Raw genomic sequence first — 22,166 nt, 5'->3', positions numbered from 1 at the left:
CCACGCTCGCCCGAACCACAAGGATTGACTGAGTTTATTTGTACTCATGTGTTTTATTTTTAGGCACTCACCCGATTCATAAGAATCGAGTAACCTCATTATACTTCTTGGTGTAACTTAAAGTGCTCACTCGGTTCATGTTGACTGACCGAATTGAATTATGTTCTTGCCCGACCTAGATATTCATTCGGTCTATGTTGATCGACCGAGTGTTTTGAACCTGTCCTTTTTGTCCTATTGTACATTCCCGACCAGTCTATAAGGGCTAAACGAGTTGTTTGAAGAAAGGGGTACGTGGCGCTTTAAGAGAATGACCGCCAAATTTACCTACCCCTCCTCAAGATCATGATATTTTTCAAATTTGGTCTCATTCCTCGGGTACATCATCTTTTATTCTGATTGGTTGTGTCAGTTATGATTACATGTGCACTTTCTTACTGTTAAAATACTTATCTCACTAAACTCAAATTTCTACCCTCACATCCGACAGCATATTATTAATCCCGCTTTTTCTTTTATCCCTATGGTTTTGTGTTTTCCTCCCTCGTTTAAGGGGTTTTCTTAAAAGGGCGAAAGAAGAGAAGGGTTTAACCCATCGTCTTCCATTTCTAGGTTTTCTCTTTTCTTCTTATTCCATTAGCGGATATTTCTCTCTCCGTAGTCATCTTTCAGCCATGATGACTTCCTCTAGCGAGTGGTTTACTCATTGCACTTCTAACTTTGGCGACGTGGAGGCTTACGAACTTCAAGTGAACTATGGCTTTCCTTCCTATTTATCCCGTCCTTCTCCTACTGGCGACCCTCACCTTCCTCCCCTAGGGAGTGTGGCCATCTTCTGGGACCAAACTTTACTAGGTTTCCAGTTTCCTATACATCCCTTCTTTGTTGATGTCAGTGTCTATTTCAATATACCTCTCAATTAACTTATTCCCCAATCCTTCTCAAGACTCGTTGGTTTTGTTGTTGTATCTCGCTTACTTGATTTTCCCTTATCTCCTCGCCTATTCCATCATTTTTTTTGTTCCTCGCCAAGTAGAGGATAGTCTTTTCAAGTTTCAGTCTCGTCTTAAAGCCATTTTATTTAATAGAATTCCCACACAAGAAGAATGATGATATAACTTTTTTCTATCTATGACATCCTTCTCCTCCTCCATACCCTATAGCCTGGATACGCAATCTTCCTCCTCCGTCCAATCCAAAAGATATTCTTGCAAACCCTACCATTCAATCTTCCTTATCAAAACTAAAGGGTGCTAACTTCTACCTACCAGCATTAATTGCAGAGGGTCTATTGTTTCCCTTTGGATTAAGCCCCGTTGACACAATATTAGAGGTTCCATTTGGTAAGTTGGATACCTTTGAAGTGTGCTTATTTGTTACTTCCTAATCATTTTCTTTACTGATGTATGGTTTCTATTTTTCTCAGTCGATGCTCTTCTCCCAGCTCTTATGTATAAAAATGCAGCACTGAATAAATCATCATTGAATAAGTTGGGAGGGGAATTATTACAGGCTTGTCGGTCCAACCCGACCATTTCAACTCTTGGCTTGCTCTCTCCTGATGAACCAATTGAAGGACTTTCTACTTCTTCAGAGGAGGAAATCCCGTTTGTCGTCAAGAGTAAGAGGCCGAAGATCACTAGGGACACTCCCCTTCGGGATACTTTTGCAACTCTTAAACAGGTCCCCATTGTTCCATGTGAGATTTCTTGTGTGAGAGGTAAGGAACCAATGCCTTATGTGCATATTCGTTCCAATTTAGCTCTTAACATGATGAGACTGGGTCTACTCATTCCCATGTCTCATACTATTCTTCCAGTTACCTCTGCTCCTGAAACGATTCCTGATGTGTCTACGTCTCTTCCGCTTCTTCCTTCAGTTTTTGCTTCTTCTTCATCTAGAGCAAGAGCCAAGAGGACCCCTTGCAGGAGATCCTCTATCTCTTCTCCTTTAAATGCTCCCACTGGATCAAGAGCCAAGAGGACCCGTAAATAAAAGGATACTAACACTCATTTAAAGCCAATAAATTTGATATGCCATTTTTGCAAGAGCGGTTAATATTGTTTATCTAGTGAATTAAAGAGGAGAAAAAAAACACAAAGAGTCGTATAAAAAATATTTCGAAAAAAATGATTTTTTTTTTAAACTTTATCTCACTTTTGTAGTTACATTTTGTTCTCGTACTAGCGATAGCTCACTATGCTTATAGGTAATAATTTTTATCGAACAGGTAGAAAATCTGATATCTGAGTTGAATGGAAGAAAATATAAAGGGGCTATTAATATCACATATTGAAAGTTGAGAAAATAAGCAGGTTAGAAATGTAGGTTTGTGATTGACTGGATAAAGATTTCTTGTTGTCGTGTAAAATTAGGAGCGGTAGTATCGGGTCGGAAAGGGGTCATTTATGTTGACCCTTCGATGCTCAAGTTAGTCTTCGATTTAGAGAGGAATAATAGAGAAACTATAGCAGAGTCCGTGTTGAATAGTAAAGTCTCGCATACCTCTACCAGTGGATGGAGACTCCCTTTTATAGTATCACTATAGCATCTATGCATACATCTCAAAGTGTATGCATATTTTTCAAAGCGTTATAGCAAAAGACAAGTCAAAAAGTGTCCATGACACTTTTCCTTAAGTGAGCACGTAGATTTCTGATGTGATAGATTAGAAACTTCTAAAGTATTGTTTGATTGGTGGGCATTCTCCGTTGTCAGAAGTTAGTACGATGAGATATATCTGTGGGTCCCACTATAGATCGATCAGAATTCGTTCGGCAGGGATATTACTCACTCAGTCATTCCGAACTAGGCTATTGGTCTGCCTTCGCTTGACTTTTTTTTGTTGGTCCCCGGGTAGCTTCTGGAGTATGCAAACTGATCGTCGAGGCTAGTGTTCGACACTATCTCCGTAAATGATATTGCTCCGCTACGGTGCTTAACAGATTGTTGCAATTCGTTCCCAAGATACAACGACGACGAACGTCTCGGAATCGTAGCACTCCGACTTCCGAGACCAGCGAACCTTCTAGTAGACTTCTTGGACTCTTGAATGCACAAGATGAGATGAATGCTTGAGGAAGAGAAGAGAGGATTGAGTGAATTGAGTGAATTTTCCATCATCTGGAGGGTTCTATTTATACTGAAAGAAGAGGTTGATTGTCCTTTGGGTGAGTGGATGTGTTCCTTGGGCTGGATTGGGCTGGATCGATCTAGATCATCCATTCTGAAGGGTTGTAACCCTTCACCAAGCCCACTTCAATCTCATCCATCAGATCTGAGGAGTTGTGACCCTCAGATCCCGCCTATTGTCATTGGCCATCGGATCTGGATCCATTGATTCGATGTTTCAGATCAAGTCTCATCCTAAGCCGTCAGATCGTTACTCTTTGCGATCCAACGCTCTAGATCACATCACAATCGATCCATCATACCTATTTGATCAACGTTGATCAACGGTAGCCATCCATTCCCTAAGTCAACTGTCCAGTCATCTCCCTTTGCCCACGAGGATGCCGCATAGGTGCTGCCACGTCAGGTACGAGCCTGACACGTCACCCGAGTGCCACGTAGGCACTGCAATGTCACCTGGAGCATAAATTTAAGCTCCTCAATGCGAAGTGCAATGTGCGCCTACAAAGCGCCCATTGCGCACGTGCGCACGTGGCGGGTGGCGAGCTCACAGGTGCGAGCACCTGCTCGCCCTGGGCTAAGGGGTAACCTGTCCTTTTATTTTTGTGTTAACTCCATTAACACATCTTCATTAATAAGTAGAGAATATACATCGAGAATTTCCGATGTGGGACTATTCTCCTATGCACTTTATTAATGAATAATAAATGTTATTTTGGGCTGACTTTAAACATTAATTTCTCATTCACCCTTAATCGGTTTTGAGCAAATTAATAGTCTAAATCTATCTACGCGAATCGTAGATTTCAATTTTGAAGTCAATTACGACTTTCAACAATTGATGGCTTCCTTCCTCTAAATCGTTTTGGTCCATTTAAGGCCCCAATATCCAACAATCCCCCACATGAATGGAAATTAATGCAATGCGTGTATGCATGCTGACATTTTACAAGAGTCCAATCGATAAGTCATTGCATCGGGAGAGGTAGCTTGTGGCTTTGAACCTTCCGTAGTGAAATGCTATCGAGTATACTAGGCTGCGCAGTGAACGTGATGTCTTGAACTGCTCAGCTGTTGGTGTATACTGAGACAATAACACCCACACAGAGATCTATCTCACCTACTTTAGGTTCTCATGGTTGGTTCTGTTTCGGCCATGGATACCATCTTGGATTCATGAGTGTTTCATTGAAGCGGCCTGTCTTCACACTCACATAGGTGACACTTCTATCAAGAGTATCCTACCATACTCCACCTTATCAGGTATAGAAGTCACTAAAAGCATAAGCTTAACCTCACTACATGAGATAGGACAGCACAAATTCATCATAGGATTGGGATAGAGATAAACTATCTAATGTGCTGGACCACAACTTCTGTAACTTCGTTGTCCCATTGAACCAAGATCTTGGGATCTCCAGTCAACAAGGTTGGGTTACCGCTACAGTCGTTTTAGTTGTAGATTTTTAATCCCATTCCTCTTGATGAGCAGTATACTTGATCTCGACTCAACCCCTTCGTTAGAGGATCTGCCAAATTATGTTTGGACTTAACATAGTCGATTGCAATCACTCCATTCGAGATCAACTGCCTAATGGTATTATGTCTACGACGTATATGTCGTGACTTCCCATTATACATATTACTCTGTGCCCTTTCAATCGCCGATTGACTATCACAGTGGATTAGTACGGCAGGCACAGGTTTCACCCAGCTAGGAATATCTTCCAAGAAATTCCGCAGCCATTCAGCTTCCTCAGCTGCTTTGTCTAGTGCTATAAACTCGGATTCCATAGTTGACCGAGCAATGCAAGTCTGCTTAGTGGATTTCCAAGATACTGCTCCCCCACCGATCATGAATACATATCCACTAGTGGATTTGGAGTCTTTTGTATCTGATATCCAATTAGCATCACAATATCCTTCCAACACAGTGGGATATTTTCCATAATGTAATCCATAGTTCATAGTATATTTCAAATATCTGAGAACTCGCATCAATGCTTTCCAATGGGTGTCGTTTGGATTACTCGTAAAACGACTCAGTTTGTTGACCGTACAGGCAATATCCGGACGTGTGCAGTTTGTGAGATACATCAAACTGCCTATTATCCGAGAATATTCCAACTGCGATATGGTCTCACCATGGTTTTTCGCTAAGTGTTGACTTAGATCCATAGGTGTTTTCACTGTAGAGAGATCGTACGCATTGAATTTTTTCAATACAGATTCTACATAATGGGATTGTGTTAAAACTATCTCTTCTGATGTCCTGAAAATTTTAATTCCCAATATAACATCTGCTTGACCCATATCTTTCATATCAAAATTTCTGGTCAACATTTTCTTTGTAGTCATGATTACATCATGATTGCTGCCCATTATTAGCATGTCGTCTACGTATAGACAGACAATTACATAGCCTTCAAGTGTGTTTTTGACATAAATGCATTTGTCACATTCATTTATTCTGAATTCGTTTGACATCATTACTTTGTCAAATTTTTCGTGCCATTGTTTAGGCGCTTGCTTAAGTCCGTACAACGACTTAACAAGTCGACACACCTTTTTCTCATTTCCAGGAGCCATGAACCCTTCGGGTTGCTCCATATAAATTTCTTCTTCCAACTCACCATTTAAGAATGCAGTCTTAACATCCATTTGATGTATTTCAAGGTCATACAGTGCTGCAATGGCTATTAGCACTCGTATGGACGTAATCCTTGTCACTGGTGAGTATGTATCGAAGTAATTAAGGCCTTCCTCTTGCTTGTACCCCTTGGCTACAAGTCTGGCCTTATACTTGTCAATTGATCCATCAGCTTAATACTTATGTTTTAGTATCCACTTACAACCTAATGGTTTATTACCAGAAGGAAGGTCTACTAATTCCCAAGTATGATTATTCATGATAGACTCAATTTCACTATTGACAGCTTCTTTCCACATTGGAGCATCGAGTCTAGAGAGAGCTTCACTTAATGTTCTTGGTTCCATTTCTGACATGAAAGTCATGAAATCTGGCCCGAACGATTTCTCAACTCTAGCCCGTTTGCTACGACGTGGCTCTTCACTTTGATCGTCAATAGTCCTTTTATAACAGCTAAGTTCGGTAACGTCATTTTTGTTTGAACTTCCATTGTTATCACTTTCAACGTTTCCCTTTTTATTTGGGAATACATTTTCAAAGAATATCGCATTCCGAGATTCTATGGTTGTTCCCACATGTATATCAGGAATGTCTGATTTGTGAATTAGGAAACGATATGCACTATTATTATGGGCATATCCGACAAATATCGCATCGAACGTTTTAGGTCCGATCTTTACTTGCTTTGGTTTAGGTACTTCAACCTTTGCCAAGCACCCCCACACTTTCAGGTATTTGTACGATGGCTCGCAGCCTTTCCATAGTTCATATGGAGTTTTATCATTTTTCTTATGAGGGATTCTGTTGAGAATGTGATTTGCCGATAATATTGCTTCCCCCCACAAGTTTTGAGGTAAGCCTGAATTTATCAACAAGGCATTCATCATTTTTTTAGTGTCCGATTTTTACGTTCGGCAACACCGTTTGATTGAGGTGAGTAAGGCGCCGTTGTTTGATGGATAATGCCAGATTCTGTACAAAATTCATCAAACGGTGCACCATATTCTCCACCTCTATCGCTTCGAATTATTTTAATTCGTTTGTCAAGTTGGTTTTCAACTTCTGTTTTATAGGTTCTGAACGCCTCTAGGGCTTCGTCTTTACTTCTTAAAAGAAAGACATAACAGAACTTTGTGCAGTCATCGATAAAAGTAATAAAATATTTTTTACCTCCTCTAGTTTGCACAAATTTCAAGTCACATAGATCACTATGTATTAACTCTAGAGGAGTTGTTGTCCTTTCAACCGAATGAAAAGGTAGTTTCGTCATTTTCGCTTCCACGCACACTTCACATTTGTGTGTTCCGTCAACATTGACGTTTTGTAATAAATTTAATTTGACGAGACGTTTGAGAGTATTATTATTCACATGTCCGAGTCGATCATGCCATAAATTAAAACACTCAACAATATAGCTGGAATCATTTATTTTATTACCATCAAAATTTCGGAGTACAGGCATTACAACCATTTTAAATAGACCCTTTTCTAGGTACCCCTTTCCTACGAAGACACCATTCTTCGTAAGTACAAAGTTGTCTGACTGGAACATTAGCCTAAATCCGGCCTTGACCAATGCTGCTCCAGAAACTAGGTTCTTACTGATGTCGGGAACATGGAGTACATCAATGAGTGTTAGCTCCTTTCCGGACGTCATCTTCAGAACAACCTTTCCGAGTCCAACAATTGGCGACGTCGTGGAATTACCCATATAGAGCTTCCTGCCATTTATTGGAGTATACTTGGAGAACATCGCTTTATCGGAACAGATATGACAAGTTGCTCCAGTATCAATGAACCACTGCTTCGGATTGGTATCCACCAAGTTGGCTTCAAATACAACCGCAGTGAGATCCAAGTCCTCAAGAGAGGTTGTGACATGATTCGCAACATCCTTTGGCCCCTTGGTTGGTTTCTTTGGGCGTCTGCAGTCCTTTGATAGGTGTCCTGCCTTTCCACAGTTGTATCAGGAGCCTTTGAACTTCTTTGCTTGAGCCTTCTTTTTGAATTGCTTCGGCTTTTTGGTGTTCGGCTCGACCAGGTTGGACATTTCGTCTATAGTCCGCTTGGTTCCTCTGGAGTCGGATAACTTTCGATTATCCTCCTCTATTCGTAGCCTCAGGATCAGGTCTTGCAGCCCTATCTCCTTTTGCTTGTGCTTTAGGTAATTCTTGAAATCCTTCCATGACGGAGGGAGCTTCTCAATTACCGCAGCAACTGCGAATGTCTCGTTCAGCTTCATGCCTTCGGCGTCCAGATCATGCAGTATTAATTGCATATCTTAGACTTGAGATGAGACGCTTTTTGAGTCCACCATCTTGAAATCCAAAAATCGACCGACGATGAATTTCTTCAATCCAGCATTTTCGGTCTTGTATTTCTTCTCAAGGGATTCCCACAAAGATTTTGCCATCTCCAGTGAACAATATACGTTATATAACGTGTTATCCAAGGCGTTGAGTATATAATTGCGGCACAGAAAATCTCCATGAGACCACGCATCGCTAGCAGCCTCACTACCTTCCGTAGCGGCTGGCGTGTCTTCGTGCAAAAACCGTACAAGGTTTAGCGTTGTTAGATAAAACAACATCTTCTGCTGTTAGATAAAGTGCGCCTACAAAGCGCCCATTGCGCACGTGGCGGGTGGCGGGCTCACAGGTGCGAGCACCTGCTCGCCCTGGGCTAAGGGGTAACCTGTCCTTTTATTTTTGTGTTAACTCCATTAACACATCTTCATTAATAAGTAGAGAATACACATCGAGAATTTCCGATGTGGGACTATTCTCCCATGCACTTTATTAATGAATAATAAATGTTATTTTGGGCTGACTTTAAACATTAATTTCTCATTCACCCTTAATCGGTTTTGAGCAAATTAATAGTCTAAATCTATCTACGCAAATCGTAGATTTCAATTTTGAAGTCAATTACGACTTTCAACAATTGATGGCTTCCTTCCTCTAAATCGTTTTGGTCCATTTAAGGCCCCAATATCCAACATTTTTTTTATCAGAGGACTATCTTTTATTCGATCGGATATGCTATGTGATCGACGGTGGACAAGGTAATTTGCTAGTTGTCCCTTACTCCCAACTGCAAGACTTTAGCGGACGACTGTTCAACCGGTCACATCCGATCAACGTGGAAGGCTCGTTCGAGCAACCTCGTCTGATTTATAGTATTGGGCTTTTGATCGTTTTAATCTTGACATCGATGTCAACCGCTCTTTTCTACTTTGATCCATCTTTATCTGATTCATTGTCATCCCAACGTCCCAAAGTGCTTATACTTATCGACAACTTTTCACCATCGCGTTAGTTTATTTTAATTTATATATACACTCGTCAATTCATAAATTTGTCTCGCTTTAGATGTTATATATTATCATATATATATATATATATATATATATCATATATATATATATATATATATATATATATATATATATAGCGGTGATATTGTGCGCGATTGTGCGCGTCGCGCACAATATCAGCATTTTTTTTGTTTTTTTTTTGTTTTTTTTTTAAATTTTTTGAATTTAAAAAATTCAACATTTCCTTATTTAAAATTTAATATACATATATATCCCCTAAACATATTACAATACTCAATAAATACTTAAATTAATTTTATTTTAATTTTTTTTTTTAACCAAACACTATAACCTAATTAGAAAGGCTAAACCTATAGATAAAATCTAAAAAAAAAAAATAGCTTTAACACTATACCTAAAGCCTGAACCCTATAAATAAAATCATAAAGAAAATTTTTAATTATTTTTTAATATATAATTTAAAAAAAAAATAAAAAACATTGATATTGTGCCCGACGCGCATAGTCGCGCACAATATCAATATTATATATATATATATATATATATATATATATATATATATATATATATATATATATATATATATATATATATATATACTCGTCAATTCATGAATTTGTCTCGCTTTAGATGTTATATATTATCTATATTTTTCAAATTAAACTTGATTTTGGAAAAACTTTAGATGTTATATATTATCTATATTTTTCAAATTAAACTTGATTTTGGAAAAATAGGAGCGGTAAGAAAATAATCGCATTTGCAGTCATTTAATTTCCAAAGAAAAATTAATGAAACAACTATTTGTCTGCTTGTGACGTCTGAAAGAATAATTAATTAATAAAAAAATGTTTACATTGATCCATAACATTTTATAAGGGATAATCCCTAAATTCAGTATGCTTTTTTTATACATGAAATTTTATTTGTCAGAAACAATTTGTATAAATAATTTTAACCTTATTAAAAATTTAACACCTTTTAAATTCAATATTATGTTTAATTCATACTTTGGTTTTACATTATTTTAAATATAATGAAAGAAATGCTAAAAATGTGAATTTTAAACATTAATCCGAAGTACTCAGCATATAGCAGCACACACAAACCAACATTGTTCTGAAAAACAAATGCATAAGAATAACAATCAACTTTATTATTAAACCAGACGTCAATACAATAGTTAATGCATAAGCATAAGAATTTATTGCATAACAATAATACTAATTTCGTATGATGCTGGTACCTTCAGGATCATCATGCAGTCACAATAAGGCTTCCTTTCACTAATCATGGCTTAAAGTTTAACCTTTATTAGTTGTTGATAGGATTAGGACCTTCAGGAGTATCGTGCAAAGGCTTAAAGTTAAACTCCTCTCCGTTGTTGATAGGATTAGGACCTTCAGGAGTATCGTGCAGAGGCTTAAAGTTAAACCCCTCTCCGTTGTTGATAGGATTAGGACCTTCAGGAGTATCGTGCATAGGCTTAAAGTTAAACCCCTCTCCGTTGTTGATAGGATTAGGATCTTCAGGAGCATCGTGCAGAGGCTTAAAGTATGCATCGTTATGGATAGGATCAGGACCTTCAGGTGCATCGTGCATAGGCTTAAAGTATGCATCGTTATGGATAGGATCAGGACCTTCAGGTGCATCGTGCATAGGCTTAAAGTTAAACCTTTCTTCATTATGGATAGGATCAGGACCTTCAGGAGCATCGTACAGAGGTCGATATCCATCAACTTCAGTAGCCATGAAGGATGCTAAGATCAAAGCTGCAAGGGCTAATGCAAGGGGAATATTGTGCATTGCTCTTCTAATTTCCTCCATTGTTGGTTGAGATCTCAGGCTACAAGACACGAAAGAGATTGTAGAAAGCCGAAAGTAATTACTCTACATAGACTAACCTAATCAATCAACATATATATAGAGAGAGGTACTGAGTATTTTAGCAATGAAATCATATCTTATCAAATTAATATTTTATAATAATGATGGCAATAGAAAGTATGATGGCAATAACTACTTTCTATCTTTCCGTATATAATGTTGGACAATTTATTGTCAAAATAAATGGAAAATTTCTGAATTGAAAGTTATATGCTCTAAGCTATAATCTAATATTGCCAAAATAAGGTATTGAATTATTAATAAATCTTAAAAGGGGCGTCACCAAGATTTGGTTAAATAGTAAGATTAGAGGATAATATTTTTTTACCAATTTTATTAAATTATTTATAGTAGTTCAAAAATATTATTAGTACATGACTTAAGTTTCTTAAAAGATATATTTCAAAAAATTAGTTTTGATTAAATATAAAATATAATTTAAAATTACAGTTAATTTAAATTCAAATGCAAGTTAAAGTGCTAAATTTTTAAAAATATGATTAAATTAAAATTTAAAACTATTATTTAAAAAAAAAATTCCTATGCATTACATAAGCATTCCAGAATGGCCGTTTGTGATATGGAGAAAAACCTGGGCCGTAAAAGTCCATAAGCAGCCAATTAAAACTTTCTGAGAAACTAAGAATAATAAGTTATTGGCCCATGCACAACCTTCGCATTATTAGAACTTTATTGTAACGACCCGGTCTTTTTACCTCTTGGGCGGTCCTTGCGGCGGCTCACTGGCGGCCCTTATATCGTCGACCGATGACCCTTTGGTCGTGCCATTACTCTCTAGGACTTTCCACCCTGATCAGTGGATTTTTGCCTCTCCCAGGATTCGAACTCTAAACCTCCGGCCGAAGGGTCGTCGGTCGACGACATAAGGGCCGCCAGTGGGCCGCCGCAAGGGCCGCCCAAGAGGCCAAAGGGCCGGGTCGTTACAATAAAAAGGCGGCCCACTGGCGGCCTTATGTCGTCGGCCCATTTGACGACCTCTCATATCATCGACCGACGACCCTTTGGCCGTGCCGTTACTCACTAGGACTTTCCACCCCTGGCCAGTGGATTTTTGTCTTCCCCAGGATTCGAACTCTAAACCTCCAGGCTTAAGTATTAGAGTTTATGAATCCTGGTAGCCAAGTGAGATGACTCTCACTTGGCTACCAGGATTCATAAACTCTAATACTTAAGCCTGGAGGTTTAGAGTTCGAATCCTGGGGGAGGCAAAAATCCACTGGCCAGGGGTGGAAAGACTTAGTGAGCAACGGCACGGCCAAGGAAGATTTCCGTAAGGTCTTCACACCATCGAGCTCCTCTTGTCAAGAAGGGACGCGAACACAGAAGAATCGTTGAGATTTCAAGCTTCACCCAAAACCCTAGAGCCTTTCTCGTCGGCTGTAAGTCCAAGAAAACCTAAGGTAAGTTGCTCACTCACCTGCAGTAAGAGTAGTTCCGAGATTTTCTGCCCTTGTTGTTGTGAATTGAGGTTTCGAATCTTTGTGTTCATGATTTCCGAAGCTTGCTGCTGTGTTGATTTTTGAAGCTTGCTGCTAGGGATTTTAATTCCTGTTTGTTGATTCTTTCTTTGGTTTGAGTTGTTGAGTTCGGTTTGGTGTTTTATTTGTGTCTTTTGGGGTATGCCGTGAGGAGGGATGAGTTTAAAGTTTTCTGCCGTTAACCCTAAAGAAAGAAAGAAAGTGATTAATTAAGTTTAAGCAAGTGGGTTGATTCCTTCAAGCTTTGAAATTAGTACTACAGCTTTTAAGTTAGATTTTTCTGTGGTGACCTTGATGAGCATGCTCTGCTTGTGTAGAGTTTTTTTTTTTTTTCAGTTTTTGAATTTTGCCGTGAAGACTTTTGGTTTAGGGTTTGCTGCCGTGAGACTCAAAGATAAGGAATTGGTTTGATGTAAGCTTGAGTTCTATATTTAGGAAGATAATTCTTGTACAGATTTTTTGAGGTTAGCTTAGTCTAAAGGGCTTGCTGCCGTGGGTTTCAAAGAAGGATTATGAATGGTTTTAGATCTGTTCTAGTTTAAAGCATGCAGTGTTAGCTTTAGATACTTGCTGTTTAGATTTCCTTTGTTAATGATTCGGTAAGCTTGAGCAGCCTTGTATTTAGCACTGCAGATTTTAGTTCTTTGCCACCTCATTGATTATGAACAACCTTATTTCTGGATTTCGGATCTAATTCTTTTGTGCCATTCAGTTTTGAACAGGCTATAAATATCATGAGCAGCAAGTTTTGTTTGTTGTGTTATATGGTTTTGCTTGTATTAACATCATGAGCATTCAATTTAGGGAGTGTTTAAGTTAACAGTTCTCTTTTGAAGCATAGAATAAGGAGGTTAGAGAATAATTGAGAATAGCTTATGTATTTTGAATTCTGCAGCTTTGTGATGGTGTAATAAATATGTTGTGCACGGATCCGTTTGTATCCTTAACCAGTAATAGGTAGATTCACTTAAGTTTTGTTTAATTTGGGTTATGTACCAAATTAGTGTGTAGCAATTTAATGGTTTGAGTTGGATGATCGCTATTCTGTTTCTCCATAAGGTTTTCGAGAACTATGGAAAATATTCTAGTGGATTTCCCTATGAAGTTGATTATACGAGTTAGGAACATAAAGTGAGAATTAGATGAATGTAAATTCCAGAGAAGTTTTAATTGATTTTGTGCCATGAAATGGCCACGATTAGCTGGCCTATCTGCATGACGTACACGAACAGAACATTTTTCCTTCCCTTAAGCATTTCAATTAGAATCCTTTTTCTAGATGATGAATAGAATCCTTTCCTCGAGGTGTTTGATTGGTTTGTAGCAGAACTCTTGTTTTTAGAGTGTTGTTTTTGAAGCTTTCTATTGTGAGTCTCATAAAGAAGATGAAAAGGGATTTAAATGGATTAGACATGTAGATTAGACTCCTCAGCCTTATAATTTGAGTTTCATGTTACCTTAATGGGTACGAACGGATCATTATGGAACCCTACGGGTTTTAGTTTTGGTTGTGCTATGTTTTTGTTATGAATAGCCTAGTCTTAGGAGAATTTGGCAGAGTGGTTTTGATGGATTGAGTTTCAATTGATGATGCTAATACTCCTCTTTATCGAGTTTCTAAAAAAAGTCAGAATAGATCTTTGGTACATTAGGCTATGGATGATAGTTCTATCTCTTTAGTACAGAAGTGTGGATGAAAGAGTGAAGATGAGCATAAGTAATATGTTGTTTTGGTGAGTATCATGTATTAAGACTAAAGATAATTTGAATTGATATAATGAAATTAACAGGTGAGAAGTATGTGAGTAATTTAGATATGCTACTTTCATTCAAGTATACAGATTTGAGGGTCTATATTCTAGCATAAGGTTTAGATAGGTTTTCTTGATACACTCATTCTGGAATACAGATTTGAGTTCCAACGCGAGGTTTAGATATGTTTCCTTGCTACCGGATTTTTCCAACAAGCTTCACATAAGTTTAGAGTCAGCTAGTTGAGCTCTTTTAATTTGAGGCATGTAGTATAAGTTTTAGATTTAGTTTAAGCTTGTATGATATGCAAACTTTCATAAGTATTGCTTGCAGATTTTGATAAGTATTGCATGCAGAATTCCAATCTTAGAACAGACTTTTATTAAGCTTAATATGCAGAATTTTATTAGCATAGTAGGCAAATTTTTGATTTAAGCATTTCAAAGTTAGAATTTGCTTAAACATTTTAGTTTTTAAGGAAGCATTCTTTTAGAAGTGTTAACAACTATAAGGAAGATAAATAAAAGAAAGAAAAAGGTCAAGGCCTTAAGTAGATTCCAAAGACAAAACTTTAGGGATTTTTGGCACACAAGGTGCTTATTAAAATGGCAAGGCATTTAAAGAAGAAGTAACTAAGATATTTTACTTTGAAGAGGCTAGTACTCGACTTCCGAGGTTGTCGTTAAACAAATCCAGGTGTCCAATTCCGAAGTTTTGGCCCTGGTAGACCGAGGTCTGCTCTTTTAGGATTGGTGGCTCGCTACCCCAACCTATTAGGGAACGCGCATAAGATGGTACTATGCCTGGGCCCAAGAGAAGTTGATTACTGATTTGAAGTATTATAAGTATAAGCTTTTGAACATGTAAAATAAGTTTTACATAAGTATAAAAGTATTAAAGTATAAGTTTTAAACAAGTGAAATAAAAGAATAAGTTTTTAAGCAAACGAAATAAGTTTCAGGAAGTGTTTAGAATTCAACAAGTTTTAGTTTTCTTTCTGTTAGTATGTTATTCTGATTAGCTTTACATGTCTAGCATTCCAGTATGCATTATTCTTTTGCTATTAGATGAGTATGTGTAGTAGTTTTCTTAGAGTTTTCAGTTTTTGGATTTCAGTATGTTTACATGCATATTCGAGTTTTTGTGAGTTAGATAGCGCTTACTATGCATTTTGCTTATAGATTGCATTTTGCTTATAGATTGCATTTCCTCTTACTGCAGATACAGGAAAGGAAAAGATTTAGCAAAGGAAGGCGACAAGTGACGCGGATGGTGTGTGATGCCAGGACTATGGGAGAGACTTGGGATGTTATTGAGTTTTCTGCATTTTAGTGATTAAGATACATTTGAAGTTGTACTTTAAGATTCATGTTATTTGGGATTATTATTGTTCTAGGTTGCATGCTAAGATGTACTTAGTTTAATATGTATGTACTTTTGGGTTATTTTTGATGTGAGTAGTGTTTGATACTTATTTAACTGCGTGAGAGTTTGTTATATGTTCCAGCCACCTGTGGCTGATGTATATTATGTTTGTATATAAGTTTATGGTCATCGGTACAGGGGAGACTTTGCCGAAATTTTTCGGTAAGGACTCCTCGTGGTTTCGATCATACCGGTTAAGTAGAGTCAGTAGTTAAGTAGCGTCCACCTCTAGAGAGTAGAAGTAGTAGTAAGAAGAGTGGTCGTCACAGTTGGTATCATAAATCCACTGCCAGGGGTGGAAAGTCCTAGTGAGTAATAGCACGGCCAAAGGGTCGTCGGTCGACGACATGAGAGGTCGTCAAATAGGCTGACGACATAAGGGCCGCCAGTGGGCCACCGCAAGGGCCGCCCAAGAGGCCAAAGGATCGGGTCGTTCCAATAAAGGCACCTTTTTATTGTAACGACCCGACCCATTTGGCGGCCCATTTGGCGACCCTCGGGTCGTCGACCGTCGACCGTCGGCCATGCCGTTACTCACTAGGACTTTCCACCCCTGGCTAGTGGATTTTTGCCTCCCCTAGGATTCGAACTCTAGACCTCCGAGCTTAAGTACTAGAGTTTATGAATCCTAGTAACCAAGTGAGCGCCTTTTTATTGTAACGGCCCGACCCTTTGACCTCTTGGGCGACCCTTTGACCTCTTGGGCGACCCTTGTGGCGGCCCTTATGTCGTCGGCCCATTTGGTGACCTCTAATGTCGTCGACCGACGACCCTTGGCCCTGCCGTTACTCACTAGGACTTTCCACCCCTGGCTAGTGGATTTTTGCCTCATCGGGATTCGAACTCTAGACCTCCAGGATTAAGTACTAGAGTTTATGAACCCTGGTAGTCAAGTGAGCACCAAAATTATTAAATTAAAATAAATTATAAAAGAATAAAAAAATAAATAAAAATATTGATGCATAAAATAAATACAAAAATAGATAAGAAGAAATTCGTCCACCTCTCGTAGATTTAACTCCTTCCCCTATAAATAAACTTGCAACAACAACCTCATTGATAATTCCATCAATTATATTTCTATCAAAAAACTGAGTTAGTTTGTCTAAAATAGGATATATCAGAACATCTAAAATAGGATATATCAGAACATCTAAAATAGATCAAATTTAGTGGAGTAGTAGATGGTGTCTCACGCATATACTTTTTTTATAATATTAAAAATTAAACAAAATAAACAAAAAAAATGAAAGAAAATAAAACAAACCAAAAAGATAACATGTTAATTATATCAAAATTAGAAGGCACCAATAATTATAGTTCGTCATGGGTAGGGACGCTATTTCCAATATAATAACTTCTATAAGAAATGCTGACATTGATAAAAAAGGAACAATTCGAATAGCATATACTAATATTACTGAAAATATTGTGAAAATACTTCTACGAGAAAGTTTTATTGAAAACGTTCGGAAACATCAAGAAGACGCTCTAACCAACTGAGCTAATAAACTAGTTGTTAACGATATGAAACATAATGATTATATTTAAAACTAATATGTTTAAATAATTAAAACTTCTTAGAAACTGAGAAAAATAAGTTATTGGCCCATACAGTTTTTGAATCTGCGGGCTTCGCGTTATTAGCATGACAATCTAACCAACTGAACTAATAGGTAGGTCAGATAAATTAAGTGGTTAAATTAATTTTATTAAATTTTAGCGTAAACAAATATTACAGTGTAGCAGATTGGTAATTTAATGTTATTTTCCATTAAAGGCAGTAGACAAATTAGAGGTTTAAAATGTAATAATAATAACTGACAAAAAAATACGATAAATAAGAAAAAAATACAAAACAATTTAGAATGCCCCAAGAATTTGATGTTTGGTCGATAAGAATATATTTATATTGGTTTAGTATATATAAAATTAGTTAAATAAATACATTTAAATAACTCATCAAATTAAATAAAGATGTTAAATATATAAGTGTTTAATTGATTAATTCGTTAATATTCACTAATCATGTGAATCGTCTCCATTAATATATAAATAAATAAAGTTAAAAATACTTATATTATCAAAGTTAATAATTAATCAATTTAATTTGAAATTATAAAATTTTCAAAGAAGCGCATTTGATAATATTTAAATGAAGTTCAAGACAAAGTTAAACCAAGTTCAATTTAATATAAAAAAAATAAATTAAATTTCAACAATCATTATAATGATTTAATTTATTTTTAAATTTAATTTAATTTGGATCTATTATTTTATTACAGAAATTTAAACTTAAAAAAAAAATTTGACTTGTGTCGTCTACCGCTCCACCGATCTTATCGATCTATTTTTTACACGTCTAAATCCACTTCATCAAGCCTAGCTGGTGTAAAAACATCTTAATTTTATATTAATGAAATTAATTAACAAAAACTTAAGGCATCTCCAAAGAGGAATATTTGGAGGCGATATTTCTCTAAATATCCTCCATTATGGGGGATATTTGAGAGGTGAAAAAAAATCATCGGACATAGATCTGACCACGGTTCGGAACCGACGGTTCGACTGTTCAGAACCGCCGGTTCGACGGTTCCAGATAGATCGACCCTTAACCTTAACCGCTCAAGACGGTTACGGTTCACGGTTCGGGACCGCCGGTTCACGATTCGCCGCGGTTCAAGATTATTATGTTAAAAAATTATAAATTAAAAATTAAAAATTAAAAATTAAAAATTAAAAATTAAAAATTACAAATTACAAATTAGAAATTACAAATTAGAAATTACAAATTAGAAATTACAAATTAAAATTTATTGGAAAAAAGGGTTTGCACTTATTTAAGTTGTCTATGTATCCCTTTAGGGGAATCAAAGCTCACGTAGTTCTTTTATATTTTTATCCTTTTACATTTTCACTCACTTCCATTTCCTGTTCCTGTTGTATTTGTTCCTTCAGTATCAAAATCTTCAACTTTGTCATCTGAAAGTTGCATTCCTTGGATTCTTTTCTCTGATCTGGTCCAATCGTCTAGTAATACTTGGGCTTCCAATGAGTCGGGAGATAAAGTTGATCGTCGTTCATCTAATATGTTGCCGCCGGCACTGAACGTCTGCTCCACAGCAACAGTTGACACTGGACAAGCTAATATTTCTTTGGCGATCATGAAGAGGACGGGAAATCTTTAAGCCTTCTGTGACTACCACTTTAAGATATCGAAATTTTCGCTATCTGCTTCATTAAAATCAAAAGAAGTCGTAAAATAATTCTTAAGTTCCTGTGTGGAACTTAAGGATCCTCGTGGACGTTTTGTCCATTCTTTTAATAAGAGTTGTGCTTTTGTAAGTTTTAAATTACTACTAGTAGTTTGTTATATTTCAGAAATATTAGTTTGTGTTCCATATTTTGCATAATATTGATTATAAATATCATATAAATAAATTCTAACATTATATATAATATTAACTAGATCAGGGGAAGAAGAATCTTTAATTGGAATTAAAGCGTCATAATATAAAATTAACATTTCTTGTAAAACTTCTAATTTAAATCTAAGATCCAAAGTGAATGCAATTAAATAAATTTCAGGAATTAAATAAAAATATTTTTCCCATTTAGTTTTCATAGCTAAGATGCAAGGAGATAATGATTCATTATTAATAAGTTCATTTAAAACTAATACTATATTAGAAAAATTTTCTAAAACTAATTGAGCAGTGGGATAATAAACACCTGAAAATTGTTCGGTTGCATCATTAAATACTTTTAAAATTTCACAAATACTTCTACAAATATTCCATTATTGTGAAAATAAATATATATTAGTATTAGTATTTTATGCAAAAAATGAACATAATAATTCTTTATATTGAAATTAATCTTGTAATAATTGGTATGTTGAATCCAACGTATTGGTACATCACGTGGAAATTTTTTAGGTCTCATTCCATTAATTTTACAAAACCTATCCCATTGTTTCATCATAGATGGATGAGACCATAAATAAGAAATTGCAATTCTAATTGGTTTAATCTAACTTTCTAAAATTTTTAAACCATCTTGAACACATAAATTTAAAACATGGCATACACAACGAATATGAAAAAATAAACCGCCAATAATAGGTTGACAAACAAATTTTAGATCATCTATACAAGCGGTATTGGAACTAGCATTATCTAATGATATTGAAAATATTTTATGAGTTAAGCTATATTCTTCTAAAATTAAATATAATAATTGTGCGATGTCATGAACATTATATGATTCATCAAAAACTCTATAAGCTAACAATCTTTTTTGGAGGTTCCAAGAGTTATCGATCCAATGGCAAGTCACACCCATATACGAATGTGTTTGCCAATGATCACTCCAAATATCGGAACATAAAGAAACTTTATTATCTAATTTACTAAATTCATCAATTAAATTCTTTTTTCCTTGTTTTACTAATTTTTTAATTGTACGAATAAGTGTAGTCCTAGGAACACGTACGTTTAGCACATGAATTAAGAGATTCTTTACAAAAATTTTCAAATGTGTATTTAGATCCAAAACTAAAAGAAAGATATTCTACGGAAACAAATTTAGCTAATGATTCTCTTAATTTATTATCCGAATATAAAAATAAACCGGAATCGGTACTACCGCTAGTTGAAGAAAATCTTGATAATTGTATTTGAGAACGGTCGAGTCCATATTCCGTTCGATGCTTCGTTTGTACATGTCATTTCAACGACCCATAGCCACCGCCGACTTGGAATTTGTAGGAAGCATTGCAGTGCTTACATTTTGCACGCATTTCTCCCGACGGAAGAGTGACCTTCTCAAAATGTTTAGTGAAAATAGAAGACTTTAGAGGAGGAAGTTCCCGAACCTTAGAAGTAATTGCATCGGTACTTCCTTGTGTTTCGGGTGTCGGATTCGGAAGATGCTCGATCTCATCATCGGTGGATTGAATGTTGGGGTCCTCCTCCGGCGGATTCATTATTTGCTTTCCCTTCCGAGCTCGAGATGATGCACCTCCACGGCCTCCTTCCATTGTAATTGAAAATTAGAAACGAAAGCGTGTAGAGAATACGAAATTGAGATTAAGAGTAAGAGTAGAGAAGATGTGTGTGAAAATGATGAAATGAGATATCTATTTATAGAGTTTTGATGGTAACGAACACTAAATCATAGCCAATGATAAAAAAACGGTCAAATGATTCTAACAGTTGAACAAAAAATACCCAAACCCCCCCCCCCCCCCCCAACGGCTATGAACCGCCGGTTAACCGACGATTCAAGCCGTTACAAAAAAAAAAAAATACGGCTGAATAGGCGGGTTGAACCGCCGGTTCGCCGGTTTTACAGCAAATGAACCGGAACCGGCCTGGCAACTTGTCGGGCCGGTTCCGGTTCGACCCAGCGAATCGGGTCAATAGGCAACTGGCCCGTTGACACGGTTACGGGCCCGGGCCGGGTTTGGGCCAGACCCGACCCGGGGTCAGGTCTAATCGGGCATAACTTTATGTCCGGTGATTTTATTTTAGGTAGTATGCAAGTGGGCCCCACAAGGGCAATACTTACTTTAATTTTTTTATAGTTTAGGTGGCATGCAAGTGATTTATTTTTATTTTAGTTGGTGAGATATTTTATTATATAATTTGAGATATTTGAGAGTAAGATATTTGATAGATGGAACCTATAAATATTTGGTTTAGGTGATATTTGATTGTGAGATTTAGGATATTTGAGGAGTAAGATATTTGATTGATGATGTAGACGTGGGAACCATAAATATTTGGGAGAAATATTTAGTGTTATTGTGGATGCTCTTATCTTAATTAATCAGCTCTTGTTTTTCTTTTTTACTAAGAGCATCCACAATGGTTAGAGATGTTAGTTGCTACTCGGAAAACCTAGAGGTTCCACTGTACAAAAATTTTGTACAAAGGTCTGAACCTTTTCCTAGCTACCATGTGTTCTTTTAAATTAAATTTCGAATCGCCTGCGGAACTTAACACGTTTGATCCAAAACTTAATTTATTTGTTCCTTTTGGTTTTGACTTGGATCTCCTGCGGAACTTAACACGTTCGACCTAAATCACCTTAAGTTATTAATTCCATTAAATATTAATTTCCATAATTGGTTCCCAGTACTGACGTGGCGAGGCACATGACCTTCTTGGATATGTGAGCAACCACCACCGACTAAACAAAACTTTTTATGGAAAGCTAATATTTAATTTCCTAAAATAACTTTAGGTTAACCGAAAGGAACAATCAAATCACAAGGAAAAATAAATCAAAAGAACACAACATCGAAAAACATATTCGAAATACTAGAATCGTAAGCCTCTTGTATTTGGTATTATTTCCAAAAATAACTAGTATGATGCGGAAAGAAAAATTACTAGTTATACCTTTTAGAAAGACCTCTTGATCTTCTACCGTATTCCTCTTCTAACCTCGGACGTTGTGTGGGCAACGATCTTCCGAG

At 36.6% G+C, this 22,166-nt stretch overlaps 1 protein-coding gene across 1 annotated transcript; it reads right to left on the bottom strand.

Moving 5' to 3' along the window:
- Positions 1-10,433: 10,433 nt before the first annotated feature.
- LOC122028964 (CLAVATA3/ESR (CLE)-related protein 4A-1-like) lies at positions 10,434-10,946 on the bottom strand. Its single transcript, XM_042587932.1, has one exon. The coding sequence runs from the start codon at positions 10,944-10,946 to the stop codon at positions 10,434-10,436; it is 513 nt and encodes a 170-aa protein (XP_042443866.1).
- Positions 10,947-22,166: the final 11,220 nt, after the last annotated feature.

The sequence above is a fragment of the Zingiber officinale genome, chromosome 10B (genome assembly GCF_018446385.1).
Source record: "Zingiber officinale cultivar Zhangliang chromosome 10B, Zo_v1.1, whole genome shotgun sequence".
Taxonomy (NCBI): Eukaryota; Viridiplantae; Streptophyta; class Magnoliopsida; order Zingiberales; family Zingiberaceae; genus Zingiber; species Zingiber officinale.
Note: the sequence above shows the minus strand (reverse complement) of the source record. Positions and strands in the feature narration are given on the sequence as shown.